The following is an 18,946-nucleotide window of genomic DNA, read 5'->3' on the forward strand; positions in this document are numbered from 1 at the left end:
CCCCCCCCCCCCCATTCAGTACAGAAGTGGTACTAGAGGAGCAGTAGGATGCATTTGATCTATCCTGCCTTTAGAGTCTGCCATTATATTTATTCCAAGATAAGTACTGAGCTGTGTTTTTTTTGTTTGACTTTATTTTTTTTAAATCCCTGATATCTGGCTGGGTGAAAATCCTGCTTCTGAGAGCTCATAAAATAAGCTGTTGAAGGCAACCACCTTTGGCAGTTGCTTAACAATCTTTAGCTAAGAAATTCAGATTGCAGGATTACTAAAACTCTTGTGTGCTGCACCTGAGCTTGTTTTGGGATTCACTTAGTGAGGCAGTGCACAGGTTTTTGTGACCTGGGAAACCAGCTTTAGTTCATGTATATTTCCTTAAAACAATACTGCTCCTTTTGGGTTCTCGGATCCTTTGGTGAAAGAAGCAGCATTGGTGTCCAGATTGTGGTATTGACTCGAGTTTGAACATTTTACTCCTGTCTTTCCAGGGGATAGGGCAGAAGGGGCTGAGACCAAGACGGGTGACAAGGCGAACAAGAATAGGAGCAGCAACAGTCACTCCGCTGAGGGCCTGGCTTTGGATAACCGAATGAAACAGCTCTCACTTCAGTGCATGAAAATCAAGGAGGGCTTAAGTGCAGGCAGAAAAGCTGCCCAGATTGGCTGAATTGTTCTCCTCCCATCCTACTCTGGTTAATGGGCGTATTGGTATTTATACATGAACTTCTCAGTGTCCGAAGAAGTGTGCCAATAACTATTTAATATATGCCAAATCTTAAGTGTTTACTATAAAAATTTAAAACTGCACTAAAGGAGTGGAATTGATGTTGAGGGCTGATGTTTTTTTCAGTGAAATCTTTGTAGGATGGACAGATTGTCATACATATAGCTGTGCTCATATTTCACAGCCTTTGTAAACCGTTTTGTAGCAGCCTGGCTGAAGCAATAACTGGTAATGTTCATGTGTAAACTCATGCCAATAGGGGTCTGAAATCCAAGCCAAATATTGGTGGTGAGAAGTTTGGCTTCAGTTTTGTAGAATGATACTCTTTAGATACAGTGAATCCCTGAAATCTAAGTGGCGTCTCCTTTAAACACCTATATTTGTCTGTATTATAATGAACCTGTAGGAACATTTTGTATACAGGGAAGTTGTTGCATGTGTGGGTCTAGCAGCCTTCACTCGCTCTCCAGTGTTCCAGCAAGGAGAAGGTTAGTTGCCCTTAAGACTTGGTCGAAGAGGATAACAGAAACATGGTGATGTTCAGTAGCTACGTGCCCCTTCTACCTACCTGCTCTTTGTGTGGCTGCCTTCTAAGGACAAATCTAGTGACAAAAAAGTACAGGACTCTTTTTTTTCTTGAGAACATAAGTATAATTTATCAGCACTTTAAGTGTTATTACTGTAAAACAAGATTCAAGGGTGCGTGTAGGACAGTCTTGTTAGATACCTACCAAATTTGAAGGGGGCTTGCCCTTAAGATGTGCATGAAGAAAAGGAATTGCCCATGTGGCTTGACAGTGTTCTTAATTTTTCTGTAGGTTGTAATGTGTGAGGTTTTATGACTGTTTAAGGGACTTGAGATTTTTAGTATGGCCTAGAAAAATTCACTAAAAGTAGAAAGGGCGTGGGGCATGTTTTGGCAGCAGCTGTTAGGCAGTAGTGTGTCTGGTAATTATGCTAATAAATAGTAGTAAAAATCCTAGGACTTAAGTTTGGTGGCTAGACATTTCTGAGAGCACCATACTGTATCTGAAACATGTCAGTTTATATTGTTAATTTGATGGGAATTAAGTATCATCCAAGGTTTTCTATTCCATGTTTTGCAGTCCTGGTGTATTTTGTCCCTGCCACCGCTTGTGTATCTATTCTCAAAGTAAATGTAAAATTCTTCACACTACAGTAAACATTTTGGTTTTCCATATTTTATTTTGACTTGTGCAAGATTACGGTGTCTAAAACAGTGGCTATTTCAACCATTATTATAAATCTAGTTCCACAGTAAATTAAGTGTAAGAGGATGTTTACAAGTAGTAGTCATGTGTATACATATGTAGTCCAGATTCACCCAAGGAAGTCAGTTTGGTCTCTCGCCATTCTAATGCCAAATGCCCTAGTCTTTAGTAAGGTAAAATGAAGCTTAATGTAAATTTAATTTCAGCACTGGTACTTGATTGGAATGTGTACCCAGGACACTTGAGACTTTTCAGGCAAGACCCTGGCACTGACTACTTTGCTATATCCAAACAATTATTTCATGATAGCTTTCAACTAGACTTTCATTCACGTCACATTTGGCTTATGACTGGCCAATTTTAAGTAAAAAACAAAACAAAACAAAACAAAAAACCCAACAAAAGAAAATCTGCCTTTAAAGGATTACTTGGTATGTAGTGGAGGGGGAGATATTGTATGTTGTCTGACACCTCTGTTGGGACAGAAATCTGATTTCAGAAGATAGATTTAATGTTAACATGCAGAAGTTGAACACAGAAGGTCACCTGGCACTTGCAAAAGGCTTAGCCCTTAGGTCATCATCAGCACATTCCAACTTCTGAGATAACAACTTGAGGAAGAATGGTTAGTTTTAACAAGTGTCACTTGATGCTTGGCCACCTTACCTTCTAGTTAAGTAAATCAGCCAAGGAATTATGTACCGACTACTTATTTTTGCAGAGCTGACAACTCTTAATCACCCTTCTGCTTTTGACCTCTCAACATCAAATTCATCCTGGTATAAAATGGCACAAGGTAAGTCCCTACCAAACAACCTGCATTATGGAAGGATTAATTATGTCCCACTGGAGCTAAGATAAGAAGTTTTCTCTTTTATGCAATGCACTTGCTTACCTCCAACATCTCACTCTACTGGAACAAGAGTGTCAAGGCCTAGGAAACTACCAGCAGCTGTTCTTGAAAATGAGCTGACCCATCTGTAGGGTTGAAAGGAGTAAACATTAAGGATGTGTGAAGCAAACCATATTCGATTCAGATTTGGCCTGATTCGGGGGACAGTGATTCGATTAGTTGATTCAGATCACTGTCCCAATTTGATTTGGCTGAATCTGAATCATAAGATTTGACGCTGATTCGGAGAATCAGCGATTCGGCCATAGACACAGCTTTAAAAGTTTTTTCTACATACCTTGTGGTACCAGGCGTGGCTGGTGAACACTGAGATGGTGGGGTGGATGGAGCATTGCAAAGGAGCGTGGGGGTCCCTCTGCCTGCTTGGCAGCAGACCTGGAAGTGGACCGGAAGTACAGGCAGTCCTCAACTTATAACGTTTCTAAATTGACACTGTTTCAACTTTCTGACTCTATTTTTGACTTTACAATGCTTGATTCAACACCATGCTGTGCCAGCGAACAAGTTGGTTATGTTGCCCATCTCCCTGGAGAACATCTGTCCAAACTTCCTTGGATGCTGGCTTTAAGAAAGCAGCCAAGATTCCCGAGAAGACTCCAGCCAACAACCCTTCAAAAAGCCCAGCAAAGTCACCTCAAAGAAGTCTTTCCAAATCAATATGATTGCTATTTATAATATAAATACATTAATGTAGCTATATTACTTATCTATAAATTGACTGAATAAGAGATTCTGGGTTAGTTTTGGTGAAAATAGGGTATGGGGCCTTGGTTCAGGAACCAATCCCCCATTTATAACATTGTTTTGTATGGGAAAAATTGGTTCCAAGTTACGTTTCAACTTAAGATGTGGCTTTCAGGAACCAAGTGCGTCTTAAGTCCAAGGGCTGCCTGTACTTCCAGTCCACTTCCGTGTCCACCGCTGAGCATGCAGGGGACCACCCCCTGGTATACCCTGCACGCTCTGCAGCAGACCTGGAAGTGGACCGGATCTCTCCGAATAGATTCAGAGGGTTCTGATTCGACTTGGAGAACTTAAAGGGTCTCCTGATTTGATTCGGCTCCACTGAATCGAATCAGCAACTGAAGCTTCGAACAGCCCTAGTAAACATGCAGAAGGCTGCTTCTGTTGGGTACTTCAAGCATTCAGCAGCTGCATGTACACTAGAAAGGTGTATGCAGAGCTCCCTAGTTTGCTTATGCTGGCTTTGATACTCAGAAAGATGCTTTAATAAAATGTCCAACTGTAAACATGGAATTTTATGAAAACTTCTTTTATTCTTTGTAACTCTTAAAAAGCTACTTCTGTGTATTGTATACACAGATAAATGACAAATGTGTATGAGCAGAATATTACTATGAAATACAGACAAGTGAGCAAGCTTTTTCCAGTTACATATATTTTCACATTAGACTCCTCAATTCATCTTTGAATCTAGAATTACAGTAGCTGGCCATGTTGTTAAGAGTATAAAAATAAGCCTCTGATGTTTAAAATATGTATGAACACTTCAGCAGCCTTGGACTGAGATTGTACTGCAGAGCAAAACACAGCAATATGAGGAGTGAATTCTAGCTTCACAGTGTTTAAAGCTTTATCTTTAACATGTATATTGAAAAGATACTCCTTGTACTGTTTTTTTAATCCTAAAGATAGGCAAAATTTGTTTAAAATGCCTCTATATATGGCAGGTACTGAGAATGTTTAATTTTCAGTGGAGAATCCTCCTGCTATTCTGTTGGGTAAAATACCTGTGTATAATCATAACAATTGGATGCAAAGTTAGAATGCAAACATTTTGCCATGCTTAGGACACTACATTTTAATGAAATCTTTCAGGTTGACTGTCTTAGATGGGATGGAAACAGTGGGTACTATTGTTGAAAGCAGCTATAAAGAGAAGGGGCTTTTCAGAACACTGGTAGATTTACCCAGACAACTAACCCAGAGTTTAAAAAACACAGATCACAGCTCTGGACCTCCAGGTGGCAAATATCTTCGGCAGTGCTACAGTAGGATTCACTATAAAGAGCTAAGTAGAAGGTCTACAGTGCATGTGTTTTAAGGGAAAGTGCAGGATGTGCCATTGTCTGTATGTAAATATCCTCCAGGCTCACTATGTAGTCCAGTGCGCGCAGCAAGAGTAGCCACATGGAAATTTAGTACTTTTCTTAGAAAAGTCCTAGACCAGCTAATGTACCTGTGGTCTTTGGTCTACACAAAACATCTAGCAGTGGAAAGTTGAAATGACCAAATATGTGACAAGTGAAGTGCATGCTTGTGAATATAACATGAATCTTTGTAATTTAGTATCTTAAATAAACTTGAGTTGCATTTGGTAACAAGTGAAACAAAAGTAAGAACTACAAATAGGAGGGGGGGTGTGTACATGTGTGCACATGTCATCTTACTGGAAGTACAGTAGTATGTTTGTTTATCAACTTCCAGGTGTGACACCAATTGATTTGAGAAACCAGACTAACTACATCAACTAGTTTTTGGACAGCTGCATAGCCTTTTAAGTCAACTCCTATTTCTTGTGTAAAGGTGTTAAATTACACCATTGTAGGATTCTCTCAACTTCATAGTTTTAGCCCCAAAAATCAGCTACTCAGCTTTGTCATCTGGGGACTTTCCTGGCTGTCAATTAATGATAGCAACAGTCCACTAAACTCATCTGGTAAAGTATCTTCAGAACAAGATCAAAATCCTTGCTCTGCAACTATTAGTTTTGTTAGATAAGAACAGCAGTTTCCCTTTTTAAATAAAATGTTTAAACGAAAGGAAAAAATGTCTTGCACCAAAATGATTTAAGGTGTACAGAATGCAAAAAGTGGGCACCTACATTTGCATTTATTCCAACAGAAAGTTCTGCAAATCAAAGATTGGTCATTTCCTGTTTACTGTATGGTGAAAGCTAAGACAAGACATGCCTCAACTAAGTGTAAAACCGTTCTCTATTGTCAGAAGGTAACAGTGCAATATTTAAAAAGGATTTAGATCAGCATTTCTCAATGTGTGGGTCATGACCTAAAAGTGGGTTGCAAACAAACTTTAAAAATGGGTTCTCCTTTAAAAGAGGAAAATGTGGGAAACCATGGCTTTTCCCTTGCAGGCTGGCAGAGTTCCAGCCTGCAAGGGGCTGCTTGTGGGCCCCCCCACCCATGCTCCCCTGCTCCACACACCCACGCCTGGCCCACACACTGGAGGGCTGGAGGCAGTGGGTCAGGAGTGACGGGCACTGGGTAGGGACTCGCCATTTCTGTTTACAAATGGGTCCTGGTACAAAAAAGGTTGAGAACCACTGACTAGATGAAAAGACTTTCATACCGAGCATACCTGGTCTCAAATGTTAATACGGACTAGCTCTGTCAAGTCACAACACTGTTAGTGGTAGTGATGAAAACTTATCCTTGCTCCTGGCATCAGACAGGTGAGTCTTCCTTAATCCCTCTCATCTGCATGTTTTACAGTCTAAAGTAAATTCTGTGCTGTAGGGTAGTGAAATAAAGTGACTGTAAGCTCCCAGTCAGTTCATCACCATAAAAGCTACTGTGCTACCTTGGTGATGGGGCAGAGACAGAGACTTCTTGTAGAGCAGACACCTATGAACAGGAGGGTATTCACTGATCTTAGTTAATGGACAGTCTAACTCATTTTCTCTTTCCATAAATTGAAAGGATGGAGACTGACCACTCCACAGTAACTTCTGTGCATCTGTTCTATTCCATGCTAAGTGAAAGAAAGGATAGAGATAGAGGACTAACTAATTATGTTTAACTTCCACTTCCTGCATTGCAGGTGACCCCATTTCACTTGGTAGTCAACAGCCTGTTCTTGCCTTAAGGAAGTCCACTTGCTTGATTGGTCAGTCAGCTAAAAATCCTATCCTTTAAAGGGGCGGAGAAGTATTTAAATATGTAAATCCACCTGCTTCCGTTTTTTGGAAATCTATAAAAGCAGTTGCACTGTTTAAACCACTCATGCTACTATTTGCCTGAAAAGTGACCATTAGGGGTATGCCACACCTACATCCCTCTTTATATTGTGGCTCACAACTCTTGGACTTAGCCTGACTTACCAATCTTACCCCGTAATGTGCTCATTACACAAGGATATGTTAGATTTATGGCTTCACCCACAAGAGCAGGCTCCTTTCACCTATATCACAATCCCCACAGCCTCACTGCAGATATTAATAGTCCAACCTACATCTTTAAGCCTTTTGTTGTTTGCTGAACTGCAACCAGAGTTCCTGTTAGATATCTGTTATAGCTTCCATTGTACAGCTTTCATGCACAGATGATAAACAGGGAGTTACTGGCAGAGAGGCAGTGCGCTTTAACTCTGAGCCCAGATGGTCTTTCAGAGAACTGCAATTAAATAGCACATGTTCTACACATTTTTTTCCAAACTACTTTCTTCCTTTAGCAGCTGTTTAACCCAGGGAGATTAAACAAAAGCTATCTTGTGCTATTAAGCTGCTTGATAAATTTATTGTAGCCAACTTGAAGGGAAAGCACTGTATTAACATTGGCCTCTATAACAATGCACAGTATTCCAGTTAAATGTGTGTGCTCAGTTACTTATGATCAGATGCAATTTCCTCCCTCCAAAAATACAGTTCAACTTTTGTCTTGGAAAATTTCCCAGATGGAAACATTTCAGGACCATGTGAAGGAGAATGTCAAATGGCTTTTGAGTTACAAGTCATCTTAAAACTCCTGGGAACAGAAATGATAGACAGACAATGGAAGTCTGCCTTGTTTAAGACTAAAATGATTTTAAATCCCTTCATAAAACTCTCTCAACTACTGCAGTAGTTCTTTTTGGAATAATATATACCAAAATTGAGCTGGGGGAGGGGAGGTGATCTGGGCCACCCCCACTCCTTTCAGTAGGAGTTCTTACATTTACTTCAGGGGATTAAGGTCAAAGAACATGCATCTTTTCTCTTGACACTTACTATTTAAAAAACAAACAACAACCCATAACAGGTGCTTAGGTGATCTTCCATGTGCCTTATTATGGAGGAGCTTCTTGGAATGCCTGCACTCAGCTCCAAAAAGCCCCGTTCACGGAGAAGCAGCATTTAAACTGCTGATTTTTAAAGACAAAATCATGATTCTCAGTCATGAAGCTAACAATGTTACAGCTGCTTTTCTGCAAATGGAACTAGTAGTGTTATACTGCTTATAGATTAGGCCAACAAAAATCTTCCCACAGTTTTAAATACTAGGCTGGAATAAAGGTCTTAGTGCCGAGAAGGAAAAAGAAAATGTTCTTAGGGATGTGCCATCTTAATGTCATACATACTTAGGAATAAGAAGCTGATGAGTACAAAAGTGCCTGGAAGTGCAGTGAAGTGCTCTCTTAGACGGGGAGAATTCTAGCCATTGCTATCTTCTTCCTCCAAATGAAGGCATAGGCTGCTGGTGGCAAGCTACTATGAATTCAATGTACACGCTGATGCTCAGAAGCAGCAAATTCAGGTGTATTTTACTTGAGTGCAATTGATTTTCTCACCTAAATACTTCTGAGCACTAGGCATGCATGACAACGGCACTAATGCCTTTCAGTTATTCTGGAATAAGCACAGTACACAGGAACCCTTCCTTTTCTCTTAATGGTTTACTAAGAATTATGTCATAAGAAATAATATACCCTGTGTTTGGGAAGAAGAGGAAAGACTTCAATACTTAGTTCTTCTCTTTCCACTACTTCATCAAGTTTCAATTTAAAACAAAAATGCAGTAAATTAAGGTCTGCCGATTCATTTTCATACACAGTCAAAAGATCTATTTTCAACCATATTCACACATTCAATATACCTTCAGTCAAAATCTGAAGCATTTTTTCTTTGATGCCAGCACTACAAAAAGCTGTAAGTAAACTGCCTGTTTGCAGTTAAATAAAGCAGACTGCCCTGTGCCTTTGGCTAGGGCTTCTACAGGTAGACTGCAGTTCCCTTTTATGCAAATTATATATAGGTTCTTCCCATGTTCTCTGGATGTGGCATAGCTGTAAAATCTTGACTGTTTCCCTAGACAGCAGTGTAATGTGCCGTGTCACTGAAGCTGTGCTACCTTAAGAGGGGAAATGCTATTAAAGTCCAAGAAGAAAGGACCTTCTTGTTGAGGCAGAAAGGTGCTTGGAACGATATTATAAACCCCAGGAGGTACATTTTCCACTTCCAAGTAGCAAAAGCCGCATCTATAATGAAAGAAAGTGCAAGTTTAATCGCATATACTTGTTGAAAGGAAAGAATACTGCATTTAAATCAAGCATGGTATTACCTGTAATCGCCACTGTTCTTTTTCTGAAAGCTAGAGGGACCAGGATCTCCTACTGTAGAGACTGTGATAAGTTCAAACCCAACGCTGTATTGTCTACAAATAAAGACAGAGACCATTTATATATCATTGCCAACTCGAAGAAAGGGGACACTAATCCTGCTAGGTTGAGAAGTTGTGCATCAAATAAGCTGTAACCTGATTAGAAAACACCTGTAAACTAGATCACAACAATTTCTGCTAGTCAGTCCCACTAATATCATCAATTACTTTTTCAGAGGCTTACCAAGACATGAATTTAGCTGCAAAAATTTGTGACGATTTTAATCCCAGCACCATAATGTGTGGGAGCTGCCTACTAGGCAGTACAAGTCCAGAAGCGTAAGTGGTAAGGCCTGTGGTTACCTACCTCAGTGCCTGTGCTGAATGGCAGAGACAGAAGTCCAAATTTACCCGACCAGTAGGGTCTCTCACGTTATGTCAGGGTAACTGAGGACAACCTGGCCTCGCAAAGCTTAAGAGGGTGACGTACCACAGCCCTGTGACCTACTTGGAATCAAGTCCTCCCCAAATCAAGAAGTGCTGAGAAAGGAGTGTCAACTTATTGCTTCTGCAGCAACTGCTAAGTAACCTGGTTTTTTCCATGAAACAATCTCCACAGTTTCTCATGTCTGGACAGCAGCAAGGCTTGTTCACAGTGCTCCCAGGGGGTAAGTGCTTCCACTTAACATGGCTTCTCACAGCTTTGTGAACAGGAACATATAGCTGTTGGCCTACTGCTCAGTAACCCTCTACCCTCAGCCAGGAACTTTACTGAGGAAGTGTAAAAGTGATCTCTGCGGGGGGTTTGCTGCTCATTACTGAGCAAATTCTCTCCCACTGACTGGGAGCAGACATCCAGATAAGCTGCGACTTAAACAGAAGCCCTTCTACATGCCACTTCAGCTCCGGTCTTTAAAGCCTTACTGGTTACATTTTAACTTAATTATATTTTACCTTAAATTCCCCCTTCAATCCTGCACCGTATTCTATGAGCCCTTAAGGACCAATAAGCAGCACCACTTGTGTAAAACAGCTGCCCCAGTTCACCCCAGTGATGGCTATATTTCCACTATAGACTTATTTGAATACTGCCTGGACTTCGGGAAAGTTTAGGACGAAAGATGGTCCATAGCTGGCACTGATACATCTGCCTCTATAGCTCAGTGGTTCTCAACCTTTTTAGACTCAAGGCTCCCCACACCTTGCTAGTCTCACAGCATCCCTCAGAAAATGCTAACTTTTAGCTTCCACTCTTTTACTATTTTTGCATAGTAATAAAAAAAAGAGTCATTCTTCTGTTGCAAAGAACTCAAAAGGAGGCTAGACAATCACCTAGCCAGGGTCGTTTGACCCCAGCATCCTTTCCTACCCATGGCAGGGGGTCGGACTTGATGATCTGCTTCGGTCCCTTCTGACCCTACCAACTATGAAACAAAGACCACAACAGGGCTTAGAAAGTTTTTGTCTCTCTGGATCTCTACTTGAAATCTCTTGACCTTCCTGTGTGAAGCAGGTATAGGTACCCTTAACAGTGAGACCCTGGCTTGGAATCACTGCTCTAGCCTAATCGAGAGCACAGCTGCACTCAGGCAGGTGCAGCTATGTAATGGAAGAGAGTGGCACTATCCATAGGCAAGCAGCAGGGTGGCCCATACACTGTTACAGTTTCAGAGACCAGGGATAAGGCAAGCTAGCTCCACTTCACAGGTGAAGGAGACACGCTTATAGGAGGGGAGGAGGGCTCCTTGCATTTTTCCTGCTGTTCAGGACCCAATAGGGGTCTGACCTTGATATAATGAACTATAGAAGAAAGGGTTTCTACTTACTCTTCCCACCTATCAGAGAGGATCTTCTGATATTGAAACCAAGATGTCTGCTTAAGCTGTTAAAGTGAACCTGAAACATTTCCATCAGAAATAATTCCCTCCTTTTCTTGATCTTTTTTGCAAGCAGCTTCCCATCTCCCCAGAGGAGATTTAACAAAGTTCTCTGTTAGGCCAGGTCCTATTCCATCTACTAAGTATATGAGGGGGCACATACAGCTGTATTGCTAATCAAAGAATATTCATCTAAGCCATTAGGATGCAGCTGTTAGGTCTGCCTGACTCTATAGCAATAAAACTGTAGCAAAAAAATCACAGCAACTTTAACTTTGCTCATTCAGGGTCAAAATAAGTTTTAGTTAAAACTTGTATCAGTACTGGGTCTCACAGATCTAACAGGTGACATATTCCAAAGTGGCAGCTCCTGCTTCCTCTCCTGTTTTAAAAGGAGCTAAAAAGTGTATTTGTCCATATCTTTAGGGGTACACAGGCACTTAAGTGCAACTCTATTCCACCCTGCTCAAGTACTCACAAGTTTTCTGTAGCATTCAGAGGATCACATTTAGAGACTATTTCTGTACAGTGAATCCTACTTTGACTTTTTAAATGTGATCCTTTGTTTATTTAGATCAAAGCCTTGCAACCCTTATTTATTTTTCACAAACCTTGGTCCTCTTAGTTCAATTAGTAATGGCCCAGTCTTCTCTAGCTGAAACTGATAAATGGGGTTGTTTTTATAGGAATCTCTGAAATTCCCACATCCTCCAGCACTATGATCTTTCCACTGCCCATTAACCTATAGCAAACAAAACACAAAGCCATAGTATAATTAGACAGTTTGGGGTTGTTTTTTTTTTTTGGGGGTGGGGGGTAAAAATAAGCAAAAATGAGGTCCTGGATTTTCTTCTTTGGTGTGAAAAGCTGTTTCTCTACTGACCTCAGTTTCTCTTGATTTACTCCAACGTGGGTCAGAATTTTTTTCTGTAGTATTCAGAGGAGCACATTTAGAGACTATTTTTGTATAGAGGCTCCCACTGACTTTTTAATGTGATCCTCTGCTTATTTAGATCAAAGCCAAGGGACCCTTATTTGTATTAATAATTTAGTAACCATCTTTTCCCTTTGATTATATTATGGGGCTACTACTAGATAATTTGCTGTCTGGTAATCTTAAGTTTGATATTTGATAAAGAAGGAGCCACAGTTTAGCCCATTAATCATACTGCAATACTTATTGTGGTGGAATGCAGAAAATAAAACAGCACCATCTTAGTATTTTTGCCTTTTTAAAAGGCCTCCTCCCTTCCACCCTCAAACATAATATAAACTGTCATTTTGTATTCACAATAACCAAGGATCAGCAATCCAGGCACACACCCCAAGGGCACAGGGGAGATGGGAGAAAGGGAGGATGGAATGGAGTATGAAGATGCTACTACATTTCAAGAGGACAAATACCAGCAGTAAAAGAGTGTTGCTCAGATCTCAAGGAAAACACCATCTGTTGGAGCATTTCTCCTGCTGGTCAGTAAGAGAGACGTTATCCTCTCCAGATTTGCCAAATCACTCTCACCAGCTTAGTGTTGAGACTCAAGACTGTTTAAAACTCGTTATAAGCAGCTGCTTTTTCTTGCAATTACACCATTTTGTTAATGCAAAATTAAATATATGACAAATTTAAAAAATGCATCCTTGCTTCATACTAATTGGAAAATATTCATCTCCAACAGTTGTTGAAGGAAGACATTCTTATCACATATGTTAGCAGGAATCTTAACTTATCAATGGATAGTATCTAGTGAACCCTAAGGATGTCTGTTAGGTCAGATTTAGAGCTGATTTAAGTCTAAGAGATGGTTAGGCCTAAGCTATTAAACACATTCCACAATATAGAAACAGTAGAATAAAGAGCTTCTAACTTCTTCAGACTGTCATCTAGTTAGGAGTCATTATCTATCATTTAATGTTAAATGTGGGCTGTTAATCCTAAATACCAGGTATGAAAAAATTTGAGCTTACATGGAATGTTTTTGTTTTTTGGATCTTGAGTACCTAGATAACATTTGGTTCTTAATGCTGTTTAATAGCAAAGGCTACCTCCATAAAGCTAGCAGTCCTTTATTACTGGTATTGTTGGTCTCCAGAGATGAGGAATAAAGGAACTCCCTCTTGCTGGGCTCTGATAAGCTAGTTCTGTCACAAAACAGTTCTGATCACTGCAGGGCATTTAAACAGAGCATCACAATAAGTGGCATAAAGGATTTTTCATTGTAGCTGTAACAGCAACATGCCAAAATGCAGATGCAGCTTATAGTGGCAAAAGGAGTAGTCTCATTTGGGAAAAAGCACCTCCTCAGATGACATAAGCTACACCAACAAAGGACTTTTTGCAGATGTGGTTGTCTAGTAGGAGGAAAACTTGTAGTGCAGTCCTGGTTTAACTGAAGTAAAGGATGCACAATACATTCCTGTTAAATCTAGGTGAAATTAGTGGCTGTCAAGAGTTCTTCTTGCAGGAAGAATACAAACATTTACGAAAAGCACATGCAGAAGTGTCCTTTCCCATTATCTAGAATTTGGCAGGACCACGGACTATTATTCAATGAAATATATAGGGAAAAAAAAATCTATTTCCTTACCCTTTTGGAGGTGGTGTATGGTGTAGGGATCTTGGAAAAGGTGAACTTGCATACTGAATACACCTACATGGTAAAAAGAAGAATTCAGTCACGTGAATCACATGTGCACTTGTATGAAATTATGACCTAAAGGCATTGCAAGAGGCTATATGCATGTTTCAGCTTTGGAGATCTGAATTTCCCTTCCATCTCAGATCAGGTAAAAAAAGGCTCAGTGACACTACTGGTATTATAAAAGGTGATATTATAGAAAGTCATAAGTATCTATATCCACAGGAATCCTTCCAGAGTGTCTACTTGTCTCACCCCTTCCAACCATCAGCTCAATGACTCAGTTCCAACTAGTTCAGAAGCCCCACAATCAGTAATCAGAGCCAGTGTTGATCTCACCCCCTGAGGTTAACTGTGGCAAACATTTCAATTCGGGGGGGGGGGGGGGGGGGGGGGGGGATAAAACAGTACCCTACAGCATGTAGCTGCATATAGGCAGGAAAGACACAGCCAAGGTGTGCAGTTCGTGCATGCACACAAGTAACATTCTCTGTGAAGTGCTAGAGAACCAATTATGGCTCAAGCCATAGGCTGAGTATCCCTTTATTAAGCCCATGTCCCTTCCTCAAGATGGTAAACATAGTGCTTTTGAGATGTTTCCTGGCAGCCACTACCCACTCTAGCAGTCCCTGTTCCTCTAATGCTACTTCTGTCTTGTTTCGCCATGCTCTGACTAGCTACTCAATGTGGTCAGCATGCAAAGTTACACTAAGCAGTGCAAGTAAAATACAGAAAGGAAAGGGCCGGTGCCAGTGAGAAGAATGAATGCTTAGAGTCCAGAAAGGGGCATTTGAGAACAGCAGTTAACACTCCTTGAAGCGTTGTAACATTCAATATTGCTGTCCATGTCATCCCCTTTGCATTGGGCTGGTGAAGGGGCTCCAGCCATAATTCTCTACAGCCTCCCTTTTCTCCTCCCAGCATGTCTTTTGGTGGGGAACAAGGTTAGTATTTAAACAGGAAGCAGTTCTGTTCACTCTAAAACATGCCCTACTTATACAGTACTTTTAAATGTTTCTCATTTTTCACTATTTGTGAGCAGTCACGGGATATTAAAAGAATAAAGGGACCAACAAAAGGTACTAAACTAGGACAGTGGGTTTTCATTTCAGCAGTGCCTGTCAAACTAGTCTGCATTTAAGCATGAAACCTAGGGCTGGATTGGGACAGGTGCGACTGAAATGCAACAATTCTATGGAATGAATTTAGTGTCAGTGTAGAGGCAGTGTGTATGAGCTGTGTTTTACTACTTTTAGTAGCAAAGGAAACATTTAATGCATTGGCATGAGATCTGTCAGTTAGAGAATGACCTTTAATTTTCATCGTGAACATAAAGAGTTGGAGAAGCAGTGAGAAAATATTTTAAGCCATTTCAATTAAAATCCAAGGTGGGTGAAAGCTGGGTCATGTTTTGGCCTTTACTTATAAGAAATAAAAATACTTTTACCTTTTTAACCTAGTCCCTAGTGGATACTACTTCAGAAAATCCCATAAAAACTGAGGAAGGCCACGGACTGAAATATTATGCAACTAAATCCACTGACATTATGTTGCCCTACAGAAACAGAACCAGAACGCACTGGCCTACATGATGTCTGCCTTCTTCCAGTGCTTCAAGTCTATCATTCACACTTCCCCAAAATAAATACATTTATCCAAAAATACTTCTTGTAAAACGGCTTCAAATACTTATTTCAAGGAACAGATATTTTACAAAACCCTGCCAAGTCATGGACACTCTCTCCCCCATATTTTTAACAGTGAATGTAAATTTATTATAATATGTTTGCATGCTGTTTTTAATACATACCCTGAGAGTATAGTGGATTGTGTTCTGTTTCTCATACTGTGACACCACCAAGGTAAACGTGTGGGATCCTGGAGAGGTCAGCTTTATCTTTGTTAGATAGTGGGGGCTGTTTATCCGAATCCCATCAATATATGGAGATGGGTCAGCTGGGGGTGGAAAAAGTGCATATTACCACATCACCAAAACCCCCCAGGGTTGTTGACAATCATTAGCCATTTTGCACTGGTGTACTTTCTGCTGAGCAGTTAGGTTACCGACACCAAACAGACAGCAACCAGACTACACTACAAGTACCCAGGCATGCTATTTTAAACACAACAGCATCTTTAGCTTTCTTTTGAACGTGTTTTGGAGTCTTTTCAGTGAATGCCTAATTAGCTTTTGGGAAACTGGGCACAATATTGTACCTTCTTGGTGAATCAAGAATGACTTTTCCCAGGGTATGCTGGGAAATACAACTTCAGTCCTGCATCAAGGGTCCAATCCAAGTTCCAATGAATTCAAAGGGAGTCATCAGGTATGACACCTCTATTTTAATGGGCTCCTATACTGAGATTTTATGTAGGCCTATTAAAAAAAAAATTTAAGCAGGAAGTCCTTCCTAAGAGACGTCTCTTACAGACATGCCTTTTAGAGCATGGCAAAAGGCAGTCCAGGAATCCATGTCTAGGATGTAGGCTTTAAAAAAACCAAAACCAAAACTATTTTGGATTCTTCTAAAAATGAAGTTTTACAATATTGTTTTCTCCTTTTTGTATTGTTCCCCCTCAAATAATGCATTCACTTTTAGCACAGACTGACAGCTCTATAGTTACGGACTTGATTGCAGTAACTACCTGTATAAGAGATCCATCTGAATGACTGCATCACTATGTAATTTATTTAACATACACTGCCAGACATTGACAGTGCTTAAGAACATGTCAGGAAAGCTCAGACTTTTATTGGAACCTTGGGTGTTCTTCAGGCTTATTCCTGCCCCACTAAAATCTGGAGGACCTAGCTGCTGGCTTTGAGTAGGCATAGGATCAGGCTTTATTTTCTTTTGCATGGACTACGTCCCTTTTAAATGCCTGGAGGTGGGGGGGGGTGTAGAGGAGGGAGGGTAACAAATTGAAGCTTAGGCTTGGGAAATCCTGGTCTCTGTGCCAAACAATTGAATTGCACTGCCCTGGTTTCATCTGAACAGATGTGGAAAAAATAATATTGCAGCTCTACAAATCTGTTGCAATACTTTAAGATAATCTGAATCTGTGAGAGGGGTTAAAAGCAGCATAAAATAAATTAGGACATAGGATAAAACAAGACTTAGGCAGATATTATGTTCAAGTTAAAAGATCTACCTGTGGGTAGAAACCCCTTGTAGAAGATCTTTTAGGCACAGATGAAATAATCACTCTACGGTACCAAGACTGACTTTACCCACTAGGGAGGTCACTTTTTAGTCAAAAGATCACATAAGTGCTGCTGCTAATAGTAGTCAGAGACATGACTGATGTACCAAGAAAGAACAAAATACTTTTAATGAAACCCTCTCTTTGGAAATACAGATGACGATTTGCCTAGATCCCAAAGGACCTTCCCTGCAGAAACAGCCTGGAATCTAAAGCAACTTCTTGGCATGGTTCACTGAACATGATGGGATCTGCCCTTTCTGACAGCTAACACAAAACAAAAACCTCTCAATGGGCCAGTGTAATTGGCAAGAGCAATCTACGTATGAGAACATGACTGACAATTAAAGCCCAGATTCAGAAGGAGATTTAGGCAGCTTAATGCGTTTTGGCTAGAATTTGAACCTTTCCCCTCCTGTGCGGGTTCTATGTAAAATGCTTAGCAAAGCATTCTAGGAATGAGTGCATGCCTATCTCCTCCTGTGCCTGGTTCCAATGACAGTGCAGTATTACCATAAAAATCAAGCATGGTTAACTCCTGATGGGGAGTTTTGGACACTGAAAGGAAGAAAGGCTCTTCTTAAGTTCAGTAGATTCTGGGAACAGGGCAAGTCTTCTGAAAATCAGAACGGTCAGCAAGTCTGAGCTATTCTAGGAAAAGAGAAAACAGTGGCACAGACATCCCAGAGACTCTGCAAGTTGGTCAAAAGCAAAAGTCACTATGTCAAAATTTGAAACCCCGCCCCTCCCATGAATGACTCTGAACATGATTTCTTTTCCATCTTAATTAAACCGCAAGCATACTTTTCTTGGCAACTTTTGTACCCATACCTGGATAGTAAACTTTTTTCCCATCTGTTTTGTACACCACCAGTGTAATGAACTCTCGGTTGTGAGCAAAGTCATCCTATAAAGAGATGATTATGGTGAGTTGCACACTGATCCAGACTGTTATGAAGGCACTGAAAACACGAAAATTTGCATTACTGCATTTGTTTTAGCACATGGCTTGATCTGGGATTTGTATCCACCAAGGTGCTTAAGGATGCACCAAGACTGCTCCCACTAAAGACTAAAAAAATTTCAATAAACTTCACTGACAGCCCAGTCCGCTAGAGTCTCCTGGTGGCGAAGTAACAAGTCTACCTCAAGTTTTTGAACTGTGAATAGAACTAGACAAACAGCATATATTTTAACATAATATTACTCATATCCTATATGTGGACCAAACGAAAGAGTTACACTATATACATTTATGTATTACAATGCAGATAGGTCACTTTTTAGTTCCCTACACTTATAGAAAACACAAAAGTAACATTTATTACAATGCAGAGAAGTAGACAGCCTTGTATCTAGCTCTATGCACATGATCAATTACAACAAACAATACAGGAAAAGAACCCCAGTATTGGTTTAGTTAGAATAGAACTTAATACCTTGTCTGTAATGTGTCTGCTAAGCAGGATCCACACTGCAGCTCCACCTTGTGGACACTGTACCTCCAGTTTGTATTGCGGATTATTAGCCAGGCTGTAGGCATCTTTCACTGGACCTTGCTTTGCATCCCAAGTGCTAATAAATACCAATAATTTGATTAATAAAGATGCTAATTCATATCTCTAAACCTACCTGCAAATCCAAAGATAAACTGGGCAAACTGCAATGGATAATTGCTGTAATTGTGGCACTAGCTGCAAAAATAGGGCTATGTAATAAATGCTTTCCCTGGTATTTGTTGCAGCAAAGCCATCAGTAAAGCTAGATCAGGAAGAGAACAGTGGTTTGGCTCAGCAGATAAGAGCACAGACAACAAAAAGGACAAGATAAAACCCACTTCTGGACACACTCAGAAGGTAGCAAATGATTGCCATGTAGGATGCTAGTACTGATATTCAGAAGGAAACCTGTGTCTTCTAGAGTAGTGGTTTTCATCTTTTTTTTCATTTGTGGACCCTAAAAAATTTTGAATGGAGGTATGGATCCCTTTGAATTGTAGGTGTGGGTATTCGTGTGCTTTTGATT

At 40.4% G+C, this 18,946-nt stretch overlaps 2 protein-coding genes across 5 annotated transcripts in view; one reads left to right on the top strand and one right to left on the bottom strand.

Annotated features, from left to right (window-relative positions):
• The window catches only part of SH3BP5 (SH3 domain binding protein 5), a 74,116-nt gene extending 72,109 nt beyond the window's left edge, over window positions 1-2,007 (top strand). For all 3 annotated transcript variants that reach the window (XM_019508829.1, XM_019508830.1, XM_019508831.1), the window contains one exon: window positions 489-2,007. In XM_019508829.1, the coding sequence (XP_019364374.1) occupies window positions 489-667 (179 nt within the window). In that variant the 3' untranslated portion in view covers window positions 668-2,007. The remainder of the gene's footprint in view (window positions 1-488) is intronic.
• A 5,688-nt stretch (window positions 2,008-7,695) lies between these two features.
• The window catches only part of CAPN7 (calpain 7), a 42,537-nt gene continuing 31,286 nt past the window's right edge, over window positions 7,696-18,946 (bottom strand). For both annotated transcript variants that reach the window (XM_019508832.1, XM_019508833.1), the window contains 7 exons: window positions 18,361-18,496; window positions 17,753-17,828; window positions 15,528-15,673; window positions 13,667-13,729; window positions 11,693-11,823; window positions 9,166-9,258; window positions 7,696-9,082 (listed from right to left, as the gene is read on the bottom strand). In XM_019508832.1, the coding sequence (XP_019364377.1) occupies window positions 8,938-9,082; window positions 9,166-9,258; window positions 11,693-11,823; window positions 13,667-13,729; window positions 15,528-15,673; window positions 17,753-17,828; window positions 18,361-18,496 (790 nt within the window). In that variant the 3' untranslated portion in view covers window positions 7,696-8,937. The remainder of the gene's footprint in view (window positions 9,083-9,165; window positions 9,259-11,692; window positions 11,824-13,666; window positions 13,730-15,527; window positions 15,674-17,752; window positions 17,829-18,360; window positions 18,497-18,946) is intronic.

This window comes from Gavialis gangeticus, unplaced genomic scaffold (assembly GCF_001723915.1).
Source record: "Gavialis gangeticus isolate Ggan-Ray unplaced genomic scaffold, GavGan_comp1, whole genome shotgun sequence".
NCBI lineage: Eukaryota > Metazoa > Chordata > Crocodylia > Gavialidae > Gavialis > Gavialis gangeticus.